The 24,963-nt window shown below is 39.9% G+C and overlaps 1 protein-coding gene across 5 annotated transcripts in view; it reads left to right on the plus strand.

Annotated features, from left to right (window-relative positions):
* TMEM164 (transmembrane protein 164) overlaps positions 1-22,562 on the plus strand; it is a 46,325-nt gene extending 23,763 nt beyond the window's left edge. For 3 of the 5 annotated variants that reach the window (XM_027465421.3, XM_027465420.3, XM_027465419.3), the window contains exons 5-7: positions 6,210-6,288; positions 16,054-16,154; positions 16,545-22,562. In XM_027465421.3, coding sequence (XP_027321222.1) covers positions 6,210-6,288; positions 16,054-16,154; positions 16,545-16,751 — 387 coding nt within the window. In that variant the 3' untranslated portion in view covers positions 16,752-22,562. The remainder of the gene's footprint in view (positions 1-6,209; positions 6,289-16,053; positions 16,155-16,544) is intronic. The other 2 variants (XM_072043046.1, XM_072043047.1) reach the window with 2 other exon arrangements.
* Positions 22,563-24,963: the final 2,401 nt, after the last annotated feature.

The following is a 24,963-nucleotide window of genomic DNA, read 5'->3' on the forward strand; positions in this document are numbered from 1 at the left end:
CTTTTAAGTAAACAGGGAAGATGCAAAGGTAATCAGGTTGTTAGGTTCCCAAGTAACTCTTGCTGCTGGTTTTAAAGCATGTGATTTTTTTTCTTTCTTTTTTTTCTCTTTTTTTTTTTTCTCCCATTCAAGCTGATGTCCTGAAAATGTTATTATAGATGAAGTAAAAAAAGTAGGACGTGTCCCAGAGGTGTTGAACTTGCTGTCTCTGCTCACACAGCTGAGACGGTACAGTTTTAATGTTTCCAGAAGCTGCTCTATACTATTATTAGAACTATTTGGCTTGAGAGGTACGCATTCTAAATCTGTTTTAGGAACAGAATCATGCCGTAAGCAGCACTTACAGTACCCGCTGTGTAGCACCTCTGATCTTTGCCTACTGCATTTCTGTTGCATGTCAAGGTAATAAATAATTCACTGCACTAAACAGTTTGTGTGAAATGCCTTTGTCTGCACAGTAAAATGGAATAGGTTATGGTAGCATGTGATACCAAATCTAAGCTGGCTTAATCTAACCTGCACGCGGCAAGGTAACACAGCAGTAGCACATTGAAGGCTGTTGAGAGATTGTGCCTTGGTTGCCAGGAGGTCCAAAGGCCAATGTTTCTGCATCTTTCAGCAGTTACCTATACTATGTGCATCAAAACATGTGTGGCTTAGTACAGCCTGCAATCACACTTGTATTTGGTAATGTAAATGTGCCTTCTGCTGGTAGTGGTAAGTAATCCAAATATCATCTCTAGAGTAACTGGAAGAAAGCTGTTCTTGAAACTGGTATTAATTACTACCTGCATCTGGTCCGTCTCTTCTAGAAGCCATTTAACTCCACAAATGCCTGATTGCATCCCATGTGTCATTACTGTGAGCCAGTTTGTGTGATCAAACCGAGTGACCAGAAGGTAGGGGTGCCTTTCTCTTTTACATCAAATACAGTGCTAGTCAAATACGCAAAGCACTGATGAAAGTACCAATGTGCATACAGTTGAGATCAGTGGTGCAGTAAGCAACACGTTCTCCTGATTTTCTCACTAAGCTTCACCCTCTGTAGTGACAGGCCAAGAAAGCGAATTCTCTGACAGCTTGCCAGATTTTGGGTATGTCATGAGTTGGAAACATGGGGGCTTGTCCTACCTGGATTTTCTGGAATTTGTAGACTAGCAAAAATGCAGTCACATTTCTTGTTTTGTTATGTTTCTGGTTCCCTCCATCCTTGCAGCAAGAAGTTATTTCTAGGCCTGTGTTCTGATGCATCTTCACTCTACTATGGACAGGCAGCACAACAGATGCTCTTCTGTAGCTCTTAGGACTGTGCATATGCATACAGGTGCTATGGTAGCAGGTGTGGATTCTGATTCTTTCCCTTAGTATGTGTCCCCTGCCCTTACAGGATTAATTGAAAATAAGAACTAGATAGAGTTCCCTTTAAGTAGCATTAATTCAAGCTTTATTATAATTCCCTGTACTGACTGGATGGTGTAGAACAGCCTAGAGGGTAGATACTGACTGAGACACCTACTTGAAACAGGTTTTCTTGGGAATACGTATTTCTATTGATTGCAGACAAGCAGGCGTATGGCAGGAAGCTGGAATGAAACAACCTGCCCCTAAAATACAATGAAAAGAATTATTGCAATAAAATCTGGGGAAGCTGCTTTAGACTTTCACTCGGGTGCTACATAGATGCATTATTCTTTTCTACAGCCCCTGTACTCCTTTTATTTCAATATCAACACTTTTTTTTTTCCTCTTTATATTCTTTCCCAGTATTCAAGTACATGGAAATCCTTTTCTGATCTGTGCCAGGTATGCTGGTAGTGCCTGAGCTGTAAAATGGCCTGAGCAGTGTAACAGTGATCTGAGCACTGCTCAGCTTCTTGGCCGCTTACCAGCTTGGATGTATGCTGGAGAAAAGAATCCTGGAAAGATTGTGAATGGTCTCTTTTGCAAATGCTACTTGTTTGTTTTTGTTGGTAGTGTGGTTTTTTGTTTGTTTTATGGCTTCACGTCTGTCTTCAGACCATTCTCCTAAACTTCTCTGGCAGCTATTTTTTCACTGCAAAGTAAGTCATTTCTTATCACACTCCTAACTATGCTGAAGTACCCAGCATTTTCTAACCAACAGAAGTAACCAGCATCTGTTACGTAGGCCTAGTAGCTGTTTGCCCCATGGTTTTTGTATTGTTCAGCTTTATATACATTCCTGTTCTCTGTTAGTTAATCTATGCTGTGGTCTGCTTTGTTGGTGAAATGCAAAGCCTATGTTTATTGTTTATTTTTTGGATTACAGATCATGTTTAGGAAACCAGTTACTGATTGTAAGTTAAAAATCTGAGTTACTGCTGATGTCTAAGAAGGGGACAGGTACAAGCTGACTAGACGTGGTGCAAGATATGCTGTAGGAAAGATGGCAACCTGGGAGCTAAATTCCTTTTTGTGCTGTGCTCTGCAGTAGAGGATGTAGAGGATGTTGGAGAGAGAGCTCTTGCACAATATGGTGCTTGAGCTATTGTTGCACATATAAAGCTAAAGTATCAATAATTAACAGAGGGAGGAGTACCACTTTCAGGAAACAGAGCAAAGTAGCAACCTCTCAGTCCACTGAAAACCAGCTGCTGTGCTGAAGTGGGTTTGAGCTAGTTTAAATGAGTCTTGTGCCACGCTTTCTGGAGGGAAGCTCTCATATGAATATCTGACTTTTGGGCTTAACTCTACTGCTGTCTTGAAGAGAGTTTTTAAAGCTTAGTGCAGTCAATAGAATGAGCTCGTTGTTTTCTTAGGGCAGTAGGTGGTTTAAATGAGGATATAAAGTACGTGCCCACATTTTTCTTGCTTGGAAGTACAAGAATAAGGTGTGCTCTAATCCTCCATCAGATGGTTTCTCCTTTCCCCAGTCTCACTGGCAATGTGAGTGGCTGCTAGGACCAGTGGCACTGTACCTCACTTACCCATGCCTGGGATGGAGGCTTGCTGCCTGCTCACTGTGCTTGGTACTTGCCAGAGAGCCTTTTAGCACATGTCCAGGGAATGCAGCGTTTCCCAGTCTGCATCATACCAGGCCAATACTCTTTCTGGAAGAACAAAACACCATTTATTTTCCAACAGAAACTTCTTTATTAAATGTAAAAAATGACAAGTCTGAATATTTATTTTCAGAGTGCTTTGTTAGCGTGTTTTGATCTTGTGCACTTGTTAGAGGAACTGTGTGTGTCATTATTGCTTTAGTGTATTTTGAATTGTCTATGATGTGATCCCAGTGTCAAACCTATGAATGGACAATGAGCAGCGCTGCTTTTCCACAAGTAAGAATCTAAAGGGGAAAAACTTGCTTATCACACTGAGTAACAGGGTAGCTTGTACTCCTTATTCATACAGACTGCTAGGGAACCTAGGATATCAGCTGGTTGAAGAAGCAGATAATTTCTCCTTTTGTCTTGTACCCTTAGTTATTTCAAAACTCTGAGGAAGGGAAATGCAGGAAGAGTAGCGCTGGCAGCTGGGACAGAGGAGTTCAGTGAAAAAAAAAAAAAGCAAATATTGACAATTAATATAAATAGGTCCTCTGGGGGGACAGATATGGATTAAAATATATCTATATTACCATCGGCACCACTGGTTTGTTACCAGGCAGGTACTTACTACCTTATTACTTCAGAGAGGCTGCAAGGTTTCCCTGGTGGCACCTGACAGGAGAGGTCAAGTGTGCTGGGACCTTTGGAGAGGGTCCACTTCAGAGACTGTTGGAGCCTGAGTTTGTGGCCTTCACAGGTGCCTGCAGACAAAGATTGGATGGTCCAAGTCAGTATTTCAACATACTTTGTGTTCTGGGAATATGTGTGGCATTGATCTGCAGAAGTGCTCACTTGTTTTCACAACGAGGGTCTTTAAATCCTGGATCAATGGGTGACCCACCCATTGATCTGCCCTCCTACCCTGTCTTTGCTTGCAATGTCTTTGTTCAGATGCAAAGTACCTATCTGCTATCTGTGCGTGTTTTGTGGAAAAAATAATTTATAGATGAGACCTTAGAGGTAGGCGAGTCAGTGGCTGTGTATAACTTCGTAGTTCATCTTTTGTGTTTGCTCTTTTTCTGTTTGTTGTAGCCTGCCTGTACAGCTTGAGTGCTTGGCTGTACCGAAACGCGGCGTTTCGGTTCGATATGAGGAAATGCACTTGCCGAATTAGCCAGGTTTCAGAACAACCAATCTTTCATAGTGGAAAAAATGATGTTTTGTTCACGCAAACAAAAATACTGTCAATGCTACTGCAGCAAAACAACCATTACTCTGTTCTCAGAAGTGTCCTGAGCGTCATGTTTGTGTAACTGACCCTCACAGCTCGGCGAGCTCAGAAGCCCTTCTGAAAGCACAGATACTGAATAGAGACTGCTCCTTGGCAGGAGCGAGTGCCTCGTGCTGTGCTGTTTATATTGGGAGCTATTGTTCCTGAAGTGTGTGCGCCCCACCTGGAAGGGGGGTACCGATTTTTTCCTCCAGTTAGGCAAACTTCGTTAACTTCTTCCTGAATATTTTTGAGCCCCTTGCTTTGCACTTGGTGTCTTTCAACAGGTGACAGAAGAACAGGTTCAGATACAGGAAACCTCACAACTCCTGTGAAATTCTTGCTTTTGCATACCATCATCTCACATGGTTTTATATTTTGATACTTGGGAGAAGATAACCCAACAGATTGTACTGAAGATTTTTTTAGCTTAGTCTCCCAGCAGTTGGCTGAACATCTTGGAGTCTGCAAACAGGACAGTGATAGTGTTCAGCTTGGGGATGGCAAGACTAACAGAACCCAGCTGTTGGTTATAATATCTTTTATGTTCAAAATAAAATCTAAGAACTTTTGTAGAATTTCAGAGCTCGCTATATTGTTAACCTACTATTTATTGACTGACTCTCGAGGAAAAACATAAACTGCTTCAGCCTATGTTCTGTTGATGTAGAAGTTCTTGTAATGTTTCTGTTTCAATGTTATGACTTCAGTGTCTTGGAACAACAATAGAAAGGGGAGGCTCTTGATTTTTTAAAATTGATTATCATGATTTATTTTTTAATATGGACACGTGCCATAGGAGTAGTATTTGCATCTTGTTTCACTTCAGCCTGCAGAATGATACTGTATTTGAACCAAAGCTAATGGCTTTCTGGTACTCCTGTGAGACTTCAGACTCAGGCTGTAATGTTGTCCAGTTTTCCATGGGAAATGCAGTAGAGAGGTATGTCTTTTCAGCTTTGTAAGGGAGCTGCACTGGGAAGTTGAATTCTGTATTTTGAGTTGGATCTTTCCTGCTGTTTGTCAGTGTTAAATGTGTTGCTCCAGTTCAACAAATCAGTATATACACACAGACGTTTACAGATGGGATTGACTTTCAAATACATTGCATCACTTTTTCTAACTGTTCAAGAGCTAGAATTAGTTGGACTGGGATTAAGGGGTTCAGATTAAACTCGGAGCTGTGCTTCAAGCTATTTTCAGCACAATATTACTTCAGCATAGTCTGACCTCCTGTAAAAGGCAACATGAATTCAACTAAACCGTCAGATGACTAATTTTAATTTTCCCAAAGTTGTCAGCGGGTGAGGAATACTGGATTTACCGCTAACTGGTAACTTGTTTATGTGCATACTGCTGCAGCTTGAAGACCGACTGATATAATCTGTTGCATATTATTGGTTTTAACAGAGGCTTGGCTGTTTCACAAATGCATGCAGATTGCTATGAAGCAGTTCTTTTTATTTTTGTACAGGTGCCCTCAGCAATTACTTTTATGTATGGTTGTAAGAAAAAGACCTCCTTGTAGACTTCTGCAACTTACAAGCTTGCAGTTAACATTTCTTTATAATTAGGCTACTGTCATATGGTGTGTGTATAGTCTTTGTTTTAATTACCTTGGGGTTTTGCACCATTACTGGAAACTTAGAGTAATGAGGAAAAGAGCAATCTTGTGCTATGCCTCCTTTGTTGTGCTGCTGGCTAATTTTGAGAATTCTCTACTTGAAGTGCTGCATTGTGTTTGTGGCAAGGGGGAAGGACTGGGTGCAGTTAGCTGTGCTTTCCAAGCACTAGCCATTAACGGCTGTCATTGCTTTGTTCTTATATGTAGGGGATGTAACTGAACTGAACGCGTTATCATGGGGCATAAGGAAAATGGTTCTGGTTGTTAATGATGAAAAACATTTACAAATATTTTCCTTATTCCTCAGCTTCCATTTGAAATGGAAATTTATTACATCCAGCATGTGATGCTCTATGTTGTGCCCATCTATCTGCTGCGGAAAGGAGGTAGGTTGGCAATTTACCCTTCACATATTGAATTGGTCCCACACAATGAACAAGCTGTGCTCAATGGTTACCACAGATCCTATTCTTACTCTCTTTTTTTTTTTGTCATTTTTCTCTATGATGTTACTTAATGGTTTCTGGTGGCGTGTTGGTGTTGCATCTTGGATAACAAATAACAAAGACTTGTGCCAGGCGTTGAAACGAGGGAATAAAAAGATGGTCTTTTGCCCAAAGGGGTATCTAGAATGTGTTGGCCTAAGGTGGTGTCTTCTTGAGTAGTCTCTGCCATCTTGTAATGTTCTAAGTTGTTTGTGTGGTGTATTTTTTAAGACTGTTGCCTTCTTGATGTCACTTGAGAAGTACTGCAGCTAAAATGAGCTCAAAAAAATCTTTTTTTTTGTCATTAGATCCGTGGGTAAATACTAGTCACCTAGTCAGATAAATTCCTGAAATTCTGAAGTGCTAATGAAACATGCAAGTGAAACAAGCTGGGTTGCTTGATCTCTCTTCTTACAGGATTACTATCTTGCATTAATTTATACTCTAATAGTTCAGCAAGTCTGGGAATCCCACATCATTTCAGTGACCAGTGCTACTCTGGCCTTCTAGAAGCTAATGCAGGACGTCTTCCTCTGGTGTGCTGCTCTGTCCCCCTCTAGCGTTGATAGGCCTCCAGCTGCATTTTCTAGCACACCTACATTGTTTCATACAGGAAATGAGTGTAATTTATGGTCCAGATGTTCAGTAGCCTCTAATGACAATGCAGGGATGTGATGTCAAGCAATGGAATACAATTTAACAAATGCTCCAAATGAGCTTAGTCGGCCCCTTCCACTGCAGTCAATCTGCTGTATTTTATACCAGCAGTCACGTGCAGTTCTTTGCGCTTCCTGCACTACAGGTTTGTAATTTCTGTTTGTTCTTCACTCCTGAGTGAAACTAAGTAAAAACAATGCAGAGCAGAAAGTGAAGTACCATCATTCCAAAGCTCACTCAATTTCTCTCTCTTACTAGTGAAATATGCCAGCCACATTTCATTTTAATCTGTATTTGGTAGCATAGTTTGCCAGAATTTAAGACTGAGTGCAGTGTAGATGTAGAAATTACACAAACTTGTAATCATGGTGGAGCAGGGAGGGGGAAAGAAGTGTGCACAGCCATGTAGTATCCAGTAGGCAACAATGTGCGAGGCTCCTGTGATGTCACCAAACCACTTCTTCTGATGTCCTTGAAGACATCAAAACATAGAAGATATCATAGAACATGTCATTTTATGATGTATACTTGTTCTGCTTTAAAGTTTGGCCTTGGATGTCACTTGTGGTCTCCCATTTATATTTCTACTTTTTTAATTAAAGGTTCTCTCTTTTTTCAGTGCCTGTTACCTGGGGACTGAGAGGATTGCGTTTGTAGTTTGGAGGGCTTTGTGTTGTACAGTTCTCACCCTCGTGTAGTTTCCTAAATTTTTGCCCTTTATTGATTTATAGGTATTTGCTGCCATCTAATGTTGACATGGTAGCAGTGAAATTTCTAAGAGGACTTTGGCTAAATATTTTGGCTGAGATAGCCTCAGACTGTGTAACTAATAACTCCTCAGTTTCCTACTGCATTTGTCTCTTGGTTGCCTGTCTGACTGTGGTGACTCTTTAGTAAAATACCCATGTAATTTTGTACTAATTACAGCTAATGCCACATGAGATTAAATATATGATTTTTGATGTAACAATTACTGAGCCTAAAAACATTTGTTAGCATTTCATCATTTAACTGGCACCTTTGTTTCAAAGTGCTTTGAGTAGGTCATACCCTTTAACCTAGCTGTGTCCTGGGCAGATTGCTTTATTACTGACATGTATCATTATGCTGGTTTATTTCTATATTTTAAATAGAAATTTCTGTTGGCAAATCTATAGATTATAGCTGGGAGAAGTAACTGAAGCGTAGTAAAAATGGAAAAACGAAGTGAATAGATTGCATGTGAAAAATGATCCCTCTCCAGCTTTATTGGGAACCTACTGATATTACTGCTTGCCCTAAAATGACCTCTGTCCCAGCATTAACATTCCTCTAAGGAGGGTTGAGCAGAACACCTGGAGCGGAGATGATGTGAGGCTCAGTCTATACAGAATGATGTTGGCATGCTTATTGAGCACCTTACAGTCACGCACCCAGGCTCAGTTAACTCTTAAAGTGTTTCCTTCTGGACAGGAAACTGGGGGACAGTAAGTGAGGGCTGTAATCCTTTATTTTCTCTCTCTCCCTGTTGTTCATTACAGCAGTGGAAACAGGTCATGTTGCACTGGCAGCATCACCTTCCTGCCTCACCCCTGTCAGTGTGGGGGCTTCACTAACGGCAGGATCAAATTGAAGGCTGAGTTCGAACATTTCTCATCAGTGCTGCGCAGTGAGCTCACTGAGAGCTCCGTGCTCGAGGTGTATTCCCCTTTAGGGATTAACACATCTTTCTCTCTTCTTCCTTCTCCCTGCCCTCTGTACTGATTGAATACAAATTGCATTACTTCCCCTTCTAACATATTTCCGTTCCAAGTGCACACATGTATGCATACACACACATGCCAGTTGAGACAGAATAAATGATATAGCTCGTATCTCTCTGACCTGCAATAAGAGGCACTCATGCAGAACGGAGGTAGTTCAGATAGAGCAGTTCAACAGAGAAGCCAAACTCAAGGCAGGTCATGCATGAAACAGACCTGCAATTCTCAGCTTTCTTGCTGGATGAATCTTACCTTGTAACATGTGTGAACCCTGCCAAATATTGTTCTGTGCCTCTGGCAGGACACAACATTCCTGAAACAGCTGAATAGGTTGAAGCGGAGCAATAGAATGGATGTAGAATTGTGGATATACTCACTGTTTCCTCTAGTCATCAGGAGGTGAGATTCTCATTTCCGTGTGGAAGAAGGTGTGCATGCTTTTGTAGCTCCTGAGTTGGGTTATAGCGGGATCAGATGAGTGCTGGGACTAGCAAAAGGGAGGTGCAAGAAAGGAATTATCAGGGTGGAGGGAAGAAGACGGGAACCACAGCAGCATGACTTGAGACCAGGGAACCAACCCCTTCATTGAAAAGTCCTCAAATCGCTTTCATCTACAGTTACAACTAAGCTTGTCTTCTAAAGCATATGAGTGTACTCGGGTGAGTCTGTTTTTTGCTACTGGGATACAGACAGCTGGCAGAAGGCTCAGGGAGATGGCAGCTGAGGAAGTGTAATGTCTCAAACTGTCAAAGCTATTTCAACAGTGCATTAACCTGACCTTCTAAGATCAAAGTATTAGACACCTTCAGTGCTTTTTGGAGGACTTGGTTTTGCCAGCTCATAACATGATGAAAAAAACCTACTTTGTGCTCCATCAGCCTCAGAGGTCTCTCAGTTTTTGACCGTCTTGGTCCGTAAGCTAGTTTGGTCAGCTTTTGGATGGATTTGACAAGATTAGATGTGCACCTGATTTCAGAGTTTCAGATAGTTTTGAAGTTTGATCAAAGTGGAATTGCTGTTTCCTGGGGACTGTGAGCATTGGTCACTCCACAGAAGTTTGGAATAAGGGTTGATTTGTAGGGGCTTCCTAACAGCAGAGTTGAGATCATCCTTCATGTGTTTTGAGATCCCCAGTGTTATTTAGTAGACTTTACAGTAACTTAGTGAAGTAGGCAAGGATGTTGGTGTCGGGTATTTTTAGGGTTTTGTCACTTTAAGGAGCAATTTGATCTATGGATCTGAAGATCTAGTGTGGTTAATTAGAGCCCTTTATGTTGGTGTCAATTATAACGTGATTTGACACTTTCACCTGCAGGGGGAGATGGTCACTAGCATCCGTTCTGTTAAAATGGCCGGGCAAATTCTCAAAATTCACAGTTGAAACGTAGGTCATCCACTCTGTGGAGAGAGTAAATTAATTTGGTGGTATTTTAGGGAAGGGAAAAAAAAACACAACACCTTTTTGGAGCAAACTCTGGACAGCCATGTAGGCTGGCCCCATCTCCTTTTGAGAGCTGAGCACAGAGGGACAGACATACTGATCCTCAGTACTTCAGTAGGGAAGTTGTTTGCTGGGAGCAGAGTGAGAATAGCTTATAAGGCAATTCTGTATCATCATGAGCAGTAAAGAAACCATCTCTCTGGCTCAGGTCACGAAGCCTTTTTCTTTTTTGATCTAATTGTCTTCAAAGGTGGCATCAGAACAGATTAATTTCTGTAGCACTGTGAGAAAGCCCATAGAAGTTGACGAACCTCCCCCTGCAACAAAGCACACCATCGTCACCCTTCGGAAGGCAGACAGAAGCTGCTCTGGCTAGCCAGCTTCCTTAAGGGCAGGCGGTGGTTTTTACCTAACAAGAAGCCGGGCTCAGTTATGAGATGTAGAACATAGGTAGCAAGTACAGATGGAAGGATCATTTTTTCTGTAGCTGTAAACTAGGGAGGTAGAATTAAAGCAATTAGGGAATTAAACTTTTGCTTTTTCTCTGGCTGCTGGGAATTATATACCTTAGCAATCCAGGAAGAATTGGCCATATATTTGAATATAGTTAGATAGTTACAAACCACGTTTATCTCCCTCTCAGTGAAATACTTTATAATAAGGGTTTCATTTCTTCCACTGAAACTCTTAACTGCTTAGAGAGCTGTTGACTCTTGTGCACTGTGTAAGGTTCACTCTCATCCGATTATGTTCCTGCTCTCCTGCTGACAGCTTCCATGTTACTGTTCCAGCTTTTCTCTGCCTCCCGGATCCCACGTGTTAGATATAAGTGACTGGTCCGCTGCCCAGCAGTGCTGAGAGCTGGCACTTGGAGCAGCAGGGCAGCTGTGGCACTTGGCAGCTGGAGCTGTGTGCTGGGCTGCAGGCTCTTCTGCAGCTCGAGCATTTCAAGCTGGTCTTGTTCGAAGATTTAAGAGAGCTGGAGAGGAAGAGGAGGAGACAGTGTCTGTGACGTGACCCACTGAGCTTCATGCACTGGGCAGTTCCTACTGTGAAACACTTGAGCTAAAAAAGGATGTTCTGACTGGGCCCAAGGTCTGTTAAAGACTTCCCTCTACATGCAAGAGACTGAGAAGTTGAGCAATTTTATTTTATTTTATTTTTACCAGTATATGGAAGAATGACTAACAATGTGAAGGAAAAGGAAGAGCCTTCTTTATGGACTATCAAAAGTCGCTCCTGACAGGAGCAAGTAATACAAGATCTCCTGTCCAAGGTGATTTTGACAAGAGTAGCTGACGGTTGGGGAATAAAAATCTCCTGGTATAAGGTTGTGTTTTGAAATCTGCCCATAAATTCAGAACAACTGTAGGGGAAATTGCAGATTTCAGGTGATAACTAGCTCATCCTCTGGAGAACAGTTTTTCTGTTCTCCCCCTGGAAAGGAAGTTCGTTCTTTAGGCTAGCTCAATAGATCAAAATACACTATTGAAATTAACCCCTTGATTAAGGGAAATAAAACGGAATTAAGTTTGCCCTCGCCTTTTTACAGCTTGAAAATGAAGGAATTGCAACAGTTGCTCAGAGTTCTGGATCAAGTATGTATAGCTCTAGTTAGGAGACTACAAAAGGAGAATGTTTGGGGCCGGAAAACTGAAACATCTCTATTAAATATAGTAGCAAATAAAGCAAGACATTAATTAGGAAAGAGGGATTATTTTTAAACCCTATCAAATTAAAAAAATATACTGTATTTAGGTTCTAATTCTCCTATTCAAGCAGGAATAACTGTACTGCATTCTGTTTTCCTTTCTAGTAAATTGCATTCAAATTTTTACGATCCTATTATTTGATAACTTTAAATAAATATCAGTAATTCCTAAGACACTAGACATTTATAACACTGCAACTAACACAAGACTTTGCAGGGGAAGATGGAAACCAATATAAAATAAATTGAGTCTCTGTGTTGATCTTTAGATTATTCAAGCCACACTTCCATTTTGTAAATGGCAAAATTAACTGCATAGCTTGTTCAAGGTCACGCAACTCCTTGCTGCAGAAGCCGATGAAGAATCCCAAGGCCCTCAACCTATATGAAGTCCTTCCTATCAGTGCTACTGAAATAATGAAGTTTAATCTAAACTGAAAGATGCACTGCCATGCTATTTCAACACAGGAACAAACATACAGCCTACTTGGATGACCCTGATTTGAAACAGTCTCAACTGTCTGGGGCATGAGCGTTTCCGAGAATGAGATTAGTGCCAGACTGGCAGCTGGATTAAATTTTTGAAAGTGCTTAACGTATAAGAACTGCCTGTGATCCTTTGTGGATAGAGAGATAGTGAAACTCACTGCCACATATTGAAATTGATTTCTCGTGTAAGCAGCAAATAGCTTTTGCCAAAGACAACACAGGCCATTCAAACAGCCACTCAGCTGGATCTCAATTTTCCTGTTTGTATGTTTTCATTAGCAGACTGTGTACTATAGAAAATAGATCACACTGCTCTGTTAAGCAGGCATCTGTTAAATAGCAGGACAGTACAGTAATAAAATCTATAGTGATTATTTACTCAGTGACAAATGTACAGAAAATATCCCAGGTATTAATTTAAAATTAGTTCCCCCAAATGCATGTGGGAATCCAAAGCTCTCTGAAATGCTTTTCTGTGGAGGTCATTGTTTCCTTTTTGTCCCTTGATGTCCAGATAAAGATACTGCTGAAAATCACACTATCGTTCTCAGGATTGCAAAGTCTAGCAAGGAGGAAATTTTCTCTTATATAGCAAGATTGAGAGTCTGTAGTGGGTGAGAGTCACCATGTTTTTCTCCTTTTAAGTCTTGGAACAAAGAGAGGATGTAGCAGTGTGAAATTCACAGCTGTAGGAACCTGAACAGTTCTCCTAAGTGACTTCTGAAACATGATTCCTTCACTAGATTGGAGCTGGCCACAAGAAGCTGCGTTTCAAAGCCAAACTATGTCACTGATCCATTTTGTAATCTTGTGCAATTTTACTTAAAAGACTAATACTTGGGTCTTTTAATGACTGTATTCTCCCACCAATCCTGTTTCATAGTTAGGCTCACTTGTCTATTTCAGTGTTTACACACTGCACTGTAGGTCTCCCAAATCGTTCCCAATATTGAGGTCTATTATAGTTTTTCTGAGTGTTTACTTCTTTAGAATCTGTTCTCAGACTTTACAGAAACTTCTGTTATAACGTAAGCAGCTGCCAACTAGGCAAGTTCATGTGAAATTGAATATGATATAGCACTACTCTGCCAGTTTCTGGAAGCTGTTTTAGATGCCCCATGTCTGTCCGTGTTCAAGAAGCACCTGAATGATGCCCTCAGTAAATATGCTTTAACTTTTGTTTAGTCCTGAAGTGATCAGGCAGGTGGACTTTGATCTATGTAGGCTGCTTCCAACTGAACTATTCTTCTTCTATACCTTATTTAAATTTTATCTCATGTTTTGCATCTAGGCTAAACATGCCCATAAGTCTGCATAAGCAACAAAAAAAAAACTTTGCGAGTCAAAGTATGTTTTCTTTATCCTGCAGCTGGGGAGGTAGTACAAAGACTTTCTTTGTAGCTTGAGCAGGTCACTCAAAATTGGTGGGATAGCCAAAAATAGAGCTATGGTCTTCTAAACTGCAACACCAAGGCTAATTGCTTCTTCTCTTGCTGTCTACAATGAAAAACTATTTGCAAGGTAGTATCGCGTACCTGCCACCCTACTCATGTTTTCAGGCAGGGGAGTTAAATGAATCTCGCTATTTAAGTGAAGCCTCCTGTACTGGTTTCTAAATAGGATGCCAGCACTTCTGACATATGTAGCAAGCGTGCTCTAAGTAGACTGGTGTGAGTTTTCTGTTTTTAACTGCAGGAGGACTCCACTTAAGGTTACTCATGTAGTCTTGTACCTTGGGATTTTGCTTATAGTTCAGACACTGCATCTGACCTTCACGCACCCACTTGATAAGAAATCTTATAAGCTGCCTTATGCTTTCAAAGTAGCTTCCCTGCTCCTGTTTGTCTTGGTAGCACCTAGTAACAGTTTGCTTACAGCGTGCAGCTGTATATTGGATAATTACACTGATACTACTGCTCATTGAAGTCACCGTGAGTGATATATGGGGTCATATGTGCTGCTGTCAGTCAAGCATACTATCAACTCCTCACTCTGTCGACTAGCAACAGAGAAACTATGTTACATTGAGTGGACAATGAATACTCATAGTTTTAGAATGTAAAGTATAGGTAATTTTGGTAAGAATATTGCAACTTTGAGAAAATTCTACTTAAATTATATTACTACAAGTAGCTGCTGCAAAATCAATCTAGATTGGCATGATGCATATACTGTGGAAGAAAACTGTGCAGAGAATTTTAAAAGCACAGCGGGGATTGAGAAAGCAATCCTCTAGGGATTATGAAACTGAGACAGCATGCACCCCTATACAGTGGTGTGGTAAAGCAGATAACAGCAGTTATTTGCCTTTGCCTATGTATACTATTTTACATAGATACACTCGTACCAGCTGTAGTCTGGTGAGTACTGTCATAGCTAGCTATGTATGTGTAGTTAAATTTGAGTTCCCAGTAGTGTTGTACAGCATATGCCGAAATCTGTTAAATCTTCCTGGTAATTACTGAATGTGCAAGCTAGCAAAGGCTAATATGAATATTGCACCCTGTGCTGTAAGCCATCCTTTGAGTACTGGTTATTCATTCCAATGTTTAATAACATCTAATGGGTCAGGGAGTGCAAAGGTAGATAAAAATGGTGTATTAATTGTCTGAAACACAACAACTTTTTGTAGCAGTTGAGTGGTATGACAGTATGCATATCTTTCTTTTGCGTCCCTAGGTTATTAAAGTCTTACAGAAAATAGTTATTTTCCCAGTCTTAAACTGAAGATTTCGTGTCAGCTAATAAGTGCCTGACAACTCTGTACACTGTTTTTGTTATCAACATGCAATGTTGGAATATTTAATTCCAAAAATTGTCTGGTATCTAAGGATACTTTTATTAGATCTGACTTCTTTGGTCCACTTTAGATCATGTGAGATGTTGTTGTTTTATCACTAAGTTGACAAAAATCTCGTTTAAGGAGTTGAGAGAAGCATGAGCCCAGGAAAAATGTGGTATTTGCTACTTCATTTGAGGGGGAAAAGTATTTTACAGTATCTGTGATACCTGGTTATAAAAGTGTTTTCAGGGTAGATCTGAAAATATCTCCACAGCAGTTTTCACTTAAAAGCAGCCTGTCATTAATGGCTTGACTGCTTTATACAGCTCTTCTGCTCTTCTGTTCCTATGCATTATTGGCACAAGTTATTTTTTAATAGTTGTTGAACAACTATAAAATAGGACATGTCAGTTTGTCTGTGCTGTAATACAGCACTGCACATTAACTGCTGCTGCCTGCATTAGTTCTGGGCATGCTTAAGTCATAGCCCCCATAAGAAGCAGGTGTTTAAGTACGAATAATGTGATTTTTGAAAACTTCCTTGTATACCATTACTGTATTTTGGAGTATGTTATTTCTGTGGTAGAAGGCAAAATAATAAGGTAATACAATGTATGTTTTAATGCTGGACCAGGAGGAGGGAAGAAAATGATCAGGATGATCCAGGTAAAAAAGAAGGCACTCCAATATTAATTATTATAATGGTATTCAGTAAGTTATCAGCTAAAGCCAGATGCCCTAGCATCCACAGTGGAGAAAAGAGAGGATTATTCATGAGTGTTTGATGGACACAGCAATTCAGCTGAATACTAACTGAATACTAATGTATTCCTTTCTTTTTAAGGTATCTACACTCCAGAACCACTCTCCAATTTCTGGTGGGCTCTTTTATCTACTGGGTTTATGTTTGTATATCATTTTAGCATCTTGCAGATTCTGGGTTTGGTAAGTAAACACGGGTTAATAAATGGATAGTTTGCAAGTACATTGAAAGTAGAAACACTGACTAGTTTTTCCAGGTGTCCAGATATATAGGCACGGGTAAGACTTGTGTGCAGATTTTTAATTGCATGTTCTAATGGACACTTGTATCTCGTATCTCACAAGTATTGGCAAAGCCTCTCATAAATCAACTATGTACCTGCATAAATCCATCTATTAAATGCACAGCTGAATTCAGATCTGCTTTGCTTATGAAAGCTGCACTGTTTTTTGTTGAACAAAGGATTGTCATCTAAGCAATTTTGATCATTATGGTAAATTACCGTTTTCAGTGTCTGAACCAATGCAACACAAAATATTGTTAATTTATAAATCTGTTGTCCCTTTCCCTAGGTTACAGAAGTGAATTTGAACAACATGTTATGCCCAGCCATCTCAGATCCTTTTTATGGGCGCTGGTATCGAATCTGGGCATCTGGACACCAGACAGTCATGACTATGACTCATGGGAAGCTTGTAATTCTGCTGTTTTACAGTGCTGTCCCCATCTTTAAATGTAGCGTGGACTTACTTAGACTCCCCGCTAAGAAAATAGACTGAAATTTCTCCCCATGGAGTAGTACATACAGGAAGCAGAGACACCTGTATTCATACTGGAAAACAAAGAGGAGGGATGAGAAGACTGTGTGTTTATATTTCTCCCCACAGTTTATTGCCTCAAAAACACCTCTGTTATCAATTGAGGGTTCTTCTTTTAACTGCTGTTTCTCACTGCCTATTGCCAATGGCAAAATTAGTGGCCTTATTCTGGGAAAGGTTCGTGTTTTATACATTTTGTGCAGATTACAGTAGAATCATCTTGCTAATCCACCCTTTAAAATTAGGCCAGGATCTGTCCACATTCCAGCAAAGAGAGTGGCAGTGCTACCTCATTTTGACTTCTTTTCCACTAAACATGAGTGCAGTTATAATCACAGAATAGGAAGGAAAGCTGAATTACAACTCTCCACTGATGTGAACAGAACGCAGCTTGAAGTGCATCATCCTGGCTTAACTCTTAGCACTTAAATGTTGCAAAATGGTCATAGTGGAATGATGTACATGTGATCTCCCAGTCATAGGTGCAAAACAGTGAGGTTCTACTGTATTTTCATTAAGCTGGTTGAAAATATTGGGGAACAATAATTCTTTCAAAAATCATGATTTTTTTTATCTGACTACTTCGTTTCTTAAGCTGCTGGGGGTAAGTATCTGTCTGCCAAGGTCCCATCAGATCTTGATCCTTTGGAGATGCTTCTTGATGGATTGGAAGAACATATTGAAATAATTTCAAAAGCCCACATTATGTGTAAGCTACGATAGATATTTCATCCACTGCTCTGACCTGCCTTTAAACAAAATGTTTTCTTTGGCACTTAGTTTAGATTGGAGAGAGAGTGGGAATACAGAGTCCAATGTAAACAGTTTTCTTTTTCTTTTTTTTTTAACTTGCAGTATCTTGAAACATTCCTCCTGTGTTCTACCCTGATCCTTAATAGAGTGGTTAATGAGGAAACAAAATGAAACTTTCTTTCTCTTTGACTCTAATACATTCTGTACACTTTTTAAAAATATAGGTACAAAAAGGAATGTCACGTTAGCACAGGACTGAAAAAGCTGTGTTCCAGTTTACTAGTATGACTAAATTTTCTTGTCAACCTGTGTTTTGGAGTAGAACAGGATGTAGGTAGACAGAATTATAAATAGTAAACTGGCTAAGGGGAGAAACTGCTGGGCAGGAAGCTGGGAGGGCTCTACTGTGTGCCTCCAGATAGCTAATTGCAAGCCTATTGTTGTGCAGCATTTCAGGGCTGCAGGAATTTTGTTGTACAGAAGTTTGTTGCCATTTATAGATTATTTGCATTGTATTGTTGTAGCTGTGACTTGTAAGATAAAAACAAAACCATCATACCTCCTCTGGATGGATCACCCGAATACATACTCTGATGTGAAGGTACAGTCATTTATACCTCAAGAAGAAAAGTAAGAATGATAAGTGGTTGACTTCTTTTTTCTTTTTTGTAAGATAAGTTTTCATTGGAGAAGGGAACAAATGGCTTCTCCAAATATTTTTCACTCCACATGGTTTTATTAAAAAAAAAAAAAAAAAAGTAGATCCCAGTTAGATCCAGTTAGATGTACTTTGTTCTACATTTAAATTTACAAACTCGATTCTGGCTTTCTTCCATGCCTATAAACTAAATACCCTGTACTATCACAACCTGAGAACATGAGAGCAATCTAAACTATCTGTCAAGCATGGATAGCTTGTCCCTGTTATAGACTACACTACTCCATGTGCCCTTACTCAGTGTGCAGGTTGAGAAGACTAAGTACCTGATACTAAGAAGTATCACAGAGTTCACTAGCAATTGTTGATTCTGCAAATGTCTAAGTAGGTACTGAACTTCGCTGAGCATCCCACTACTGCCTCAGTGAAGCTGGGCATATGTTGCCTAAGTAGTTGTGGAGTGTGGGGCCTAAAGAAAAAATACATTGGTACTAAAGGCTTGAACCCATCTGTGGAAGACCACTTAATTAGCTGCTGAAGTACTTCAAGAGTCAGTATTGCATCTGCAGTTGATGAAATACAGGATGTTGCTGGGAGATGCTAAGATGGGCACTGCTGGATGTTAAAGCGTGCTCTCTATTAATATACTTCATCTCCTATGAACAGCTAAATGTAGTGTTTCTGCCCTCCCCACAGTTAGTCAACTGTATCTTGGTTTGTTTATTACTAATTTGGCAAAATGCCTTGGGTTGGATCTAGTCTGCTTTAGAAAGAATGTTTGGTGTAACAGTGGGATGATTTTGCCAAATTTTGCAAACACTAGCATTATAATTTACTTAATTTTAATCACTATTTTTTGAAGAATCCTGTTTATTTTTTTTCTTCAGAATATAATATTCAAGCTACTGGAAAAAAAAATAATTACATGAGAGTAACGCCTTCTCCTCCCTCTCCTTCCCCCCCTAAAAAAATGCCAGTATTTCCTATCTTCTGCAGTCCTGTGCTTCAGGGCACTCATTCTAACCAGGTATAAAACAGCTCCTCTTTCTCACCAGTGACTGCCTCTGGTCAATTAAGACTGCAGAAGTATTTACATAAGCTCAGGTGTTTCAGTGCAAGCTCTTTTCTTGGAATGCAAAGCCCTTCTGACTGACTTAAAATTGAAGAGCAGGAGTGGTGACTTCAAGTACAGCCACCACTATGGCAAAGTCCCTAGGGCCGTTTGGTTTCTGTCTTGTGCTGGGCCTCCCGGTCTTCTCACCATTCTGGGCACAACTTCACAACAGCTGACAGAACAGTTCATCACAGCCAAAGGGAAACTCGTATTCCCTTTCCACACCTCACCTGTGCAGGTTTTGGTGTCTGAACTGCTGAAGTTGCTAAAATGGCTAATTGAATGTGGTAATTTAGCAAAGAAGTAGAGAGTTAAACCACTACCCTAAGTAAGGCTGTTCTGAGGGTCAGAAGACTGGTGCCGCTGGGATCACGAGGGAGGGCAGCAGTCAGCACCTCTTTGTGACGGCAAGCTGTGTTGACTTCTTCGCTTAATGTCTTCTACTGATGAAGTTGGCCAAGTTATTGTTCCCCCTGCCCCTTTCTGAAGGTTATTTTTAAACATGGTATTTCAGTTTGTTTTATGGGATGGTTCCCCAGCAAGCTGTGTCAGCACAGCTGAGACGTGAGCTTCACGTATGGAGAACAGGGCAGAAAAGGAATGAACTTCACATCCCTTACTCCCCAGCTGTCTCGGGTAGCTTTTTGGAAGATGCATCTTACAGAGCTTGTTCAGTATGTAGGATATTAGTTTGAACAGGAAAGCAGAACACTTAACCTCCATGTAGGAATATGTTTTCTTCCCTGGCAGATTTTATTTTCCTCTAGTAGTTTATTTTATGGGCACTTATGCTGTACAGGTGATTTCTCTGGTTGCTTTTATGTTGGAAATTAAAGAGTGAAACTATGTTGCTATTCTTAAAAGCTGATCAGCATTCTCTCCTGTGGCATCATGGACACAATCTATGTCAAAGGAAATTCAAGCTGTTGCCCACTACCTGGTTATGAGGTTTTACACTGGAGCAGTGCGATGTGTGAGCAGAAGGGTAGTCCTGGCCCTCCCTAGTCAGATGTTCTGGAGTCTTTTATCTCAGTGCTAACAGTTATGAAGATACTAGGGGCACATATGGTGCACAGCCAGAGGCTGCCCATATAGCCCGACAGACTGTTCCTTTCAGTAGGGGCCTGTATTTTAGAAGTGCTTAGGCTTGGTTACAAAACCTCACCCTGAAATGGCTTGATTTGCTGACCATGAACGAGTCATGTACAATACCAGAAAAAATTATTGTGTGATGCTTCATTTCATCTAAGTTACGTGTTCAGCTGTCTGAACACAGCCTTCTATTCCAATTTTTAGTACACGGACACTCCAAACAAAAGAAACAAGGAGCAATGAGAATGACTATCCTTTCTGCCAGCAAGTGACAGTCTAAACTTCCTTCCAGGTGTAGACATCAATGAAGCACTAGTAACTACAGTAAAATTGTTTACGGATCAGATTGTTTGTTTATGCAGCACTCCAAAGCATAAAAACGAGCAACTACACATTCTGCATCCACCATAACTTCAGGTGATAGCCTGTGAATACTGAGATTATTGTGTCAGCGATTGTGCCAAGGCTTTAGCTGTCTAGGACATATGCAGCATCTTTTTTACTTCTTTTTTTTTTTTTTTTTTTTTTTTAGGATTCAGACACTGTAGGCAGTATTTGAGCTGTATCTGTTTTGTGTAACTTCCTTCTCTTTAAGCACCAAAGAATTTGCATCTTGTTTTCTTTTTGAAGGGTGAAAACTACCAGTTCTTGATCATACTTAAAAATTAATGAGAACCCCTGTCTGTGACCACAACACCCATACTTGGGGTTTGGTTCAGCTTCTTGTGGGCTTTAATTACAAGCAGCATTTCTCAAGTCGTTTGTGCTTAAAGTATAGCTACATTGCTGAAGCTGGGAGACTCAAAAAGTCAGTTTATTTGCATACCTTTATTTTATACAGTACCTCATTGTAGATCTACCCCTTGGTCTCCGGCCACAATCAGGGTTTTGATATTTCTGTATATTTGATAATATTTTGTAAAGCCTAATGGTATTTTCCTTTCAGAAGTGGCTACTTGCAACTGTTCAAGTACTGTATTTTACTCTTAGATCCTAATTCTTGCATCTAAACTACAGGCATGTGTTTCCTATGCATCTATACCTAATGGCAACCGTAGATGATGATGTTTTTCTTGCTGTTGCAAGTCATAGAATGATTTGGGCTGCAAAAGACCTCGAAGATTGTCAAGTCTAACCATCAGCTTGACTTACGGAGTCCTACCACTAAACCATGTCCCTTATTGCCATGTCTACGCGTCTCTTGAATATCTCCAGGGATTGGGACTCCACTACATTCCTGGGCAGCCCAGTCCAATGCTCAATCACCCTCTTCATGAAGAAATTCTTTCTCATGCCCAATCTAAACCTCCTCTGGTGCAACATGAGACCATTTCCTTTTTGCATCCTATCACTTGTCATGTGATCCATGTGGTGGATTCTTAGGAATTAAAAGCTCTAAAAAGGAAAAAAAATAAAAATAAAAAAAGGTGGGCATATGTCAGCCCTTCTGTTAGTAGCTGGAAGGCTTCTACAGGCAGACAGGTCAATGTTAATGTTTTCATTTCTACAGTGACAAGATACATAACAAATCTGTACATTCTTGTGACCTCATGCTCAAGATGCTATTGTTGTATATCTGTATTGCAGCTTTTAGTAATTTAGTAAAGCCAAGCTGTTTTTAAAATGATGTTATTTTTCTGCAGGGTCAATTTTGTACTTTTTTTTTAAATTATTCCTGCATTTACTGAGTCATTATCTCAATGCTGCAGAGGATGCACCAGGCAGAACGGTAAGCATACCCACGCCACTCTTGCCAGCCAAACTGTGCCAGGGAGCTGGAATTGCTCAGGTACTGGACTGATGTACAAAGCAGTCTCTGGAAACTTGCAGTTCCTCTTACCCAACCCTCTAGTTCAAGTGTGCTGTTACCCAGGCACCGAATGGAATGGCAAGGGCAAGGATGGATGTGGAGAGGCTCAACTTCCACGTATGCTGTTAGTTCTGAATAATTTGTAAGAGTGTTATAAATTTTGTAACTTTTTAATGTGCTAAAACTTGGTAATGAGGTAACATTTACAAATAAGGGGTAATTTGTGAACTTGTTTTTGTATTTTGGTCTGATGATTTTTTGTTGTTGTTGTACCCTAAGTCCAGCTCACTGGGCAAATAGTTGTTAAACCTTTGAATTAAAACAAATAAATGCATTTTAACAGTACTGTACAGTTTTGTCATCATTGTAATCATGCTGGGCACTGAGTCTGTCTTGATCATTATTTTCTGAAATTAAGTAAGAAAACCGAAGTTGATGTTCCACTTCTGCTCATAATATTAGCAGTTAGTCATAGAGGGATGCATCAAATCAGATCAAATCATCAAATACAGACTCTCCCGTTTTAAGCAATCTGTACTGCCAGAGGTAGCTTACCTTGCAGGTAGCAGTTCCTTTAAGTGAGAACAATGATTACCAGAGTTTCTTTTAAACATTGGAGTATGACCTGTGCCTGTTATTCTAGCAATCAACACAAGCCAAGCCTGAGTTTACTGGTAGACCTCACTGCAGGACATAAATCCTTTAGTTGCTATTCATATGTTCTCTGTCCATGTCCCATGGGTTTAAGAAAAAAACAAACAAACAAACAAACAAAAAAAAACAAAGAAAAAAAGCTCTGGAAACAGTATTATGATGTCTTCTACTCTTCTTTCAAATTTCTTTACCACAGTTGTGGAGAGTTTTTTAATTTCCTGTTTAATTCTAAGTCACTTCAGGAGAGGAGTACAGAAAAAGTACAGAAATTTTCAGCTCAAATTTTTAAGTACATTAATTACAGTAGCATTCTGGCCAGTCTCACACCATAAGCGATGGCAAAGAAGTTCCATCATTAATGCACTCCTGAAATGTTTCTGTACATAATAAAAAGGACTTTTAAGTACCCTGCAATAAACACTGTGACCCAGTACAGTCTCAGACAACCAGTTAGATCATTATGTAAATTTCCTGATGAAAGAATACTGGATATGCCCACTTGAGTTTACTATATATGCATTTTAGATGTTTTAAGTTTTCACCTAGTTGGAGAACAGAACCAATTCCCCAGCTTAAATTCTCTTGAAAGACTGGTACGTCCTTACACATAAGTCTTTAAAGCAGCTTAAGTAGAAATTTAGTGTAAAGTACATTCTGAAAACCTGAAATGAACTAACTAAGCAATTTCCTTTTCAGGCACTGCTAACTATCTTCTACAGCACTCAACAACTCTAATTGTAAGTCAGCTTTTCATTGTTTAATATCAACATATATGTAAGAATAAGCAAATCACCACTTCTGAAACATCCCCAATACTCAGCATTATTTTGCTAGTTTGTTTTTGTACTGTGTTAACTACATTGCTGGCTGAAGGAAACTTTTGGTAGGGAAGTTAACTAGCTGGACATCTCAATGAACTGTGAGTTTCAGGTTGATTTAATGATACAAAATCTGTAAAATACTAAAACCACAATGGAAGCTATTTACTCAAGCAGGTTTATCCCTTTAATTTTGATCTTCTAAAAATAAAATCTTTAAGCATCAGTCATCAACAGCTAGAGATTACTTTTTTGGGGGTAACCTATTACAACTGAATAAGCCAAAGGCTAATTAAAAAATTTCCAAATTCAGATCTGAATTCCAGGGCAACACTAGAAATTTCTTGCTCTGTCTCAGTTGTGGTCCTGCAGAGGAAAACATACTCCCTTTAAGTTAAACTCAGTAAAATGTGTCTCAGTACACTAGGCACTTGGCTCAGGAAACAGTTTTCCATGTCATTTTTACATGCCTGTCATCTGGTCATCCTGCGTTTTGCCATCAGCTGGATTGTTGGTCTGTTGCTTCACAGGAACACACTCCTTGCCCTTATTAAATAAAACATCCCCTTGATATCATGGGTATCTACACCAATGTTGACACTTGCCAAGCTTCCCTCAACCACTGAGGCACACCCCAGAAAGCTCTGCTGCCATGTCAGAGGTACTCCAGGGCCACTGAAAACTGGTGCTGACAGTTAAGCTGATCCAGTGAAAGCAGTGTGCCTGAACCCTTGGTTCACCAATAGTCTTAAGCTAAAAACAACCAACCAAAATAACTAATATTAAAAAAAAAAAAAAAAGAAAAGAAAGAAAACCCAACCAAACCAAAACAATCAACCAAACCAAAATTTTAAAAGTAGCCCTGCTTTGTGGGGAATGGCACAGGACTTGATCTTTCATATTTCACAGGACTCCTGCAAAAATCACTGCAAACGCTGCACTCTTTTTTTTTCCATAAAACGTATCAGTTTATACATTAGCTATCTATGTCATGCAAGATAAAGAAACCCCTTATGACAAAGCTAGCCTAGATATTCTTTCAAATCACACCTGTGAGAGTAATGTGAAGAAAATACTGAAATTATTTCAGGTGATAGCAAGATACTCTTTAATACACATTTTGCTGCATTAATCCGCTGACTCATGTTCCTTTACAGGCAATGTATTGGTTACAGGCAATGTATTGGTTACACCAGTGTAACTGGTTTTGCAACCAAGTTTCGTTTAAAGAATTTGAAACCAATTCCACCTCTCAGAGAATAAGGGTCCCGATC

This window comes from Anas platyrhynchos, chromosome 10, assembly GCF_047663525.1.
Source record: "Anas platyrhynchos isolate ZD024472 breed Pekin duck chromosome 10, IASCAAS_PekinDuck_T2T, whole genome shotgun sequence".
NCBI lineage: Eukaryota > Metazoa > Chordata > Aves > Anseriformes > Anatidae > Anas > Anas platyrhynchos.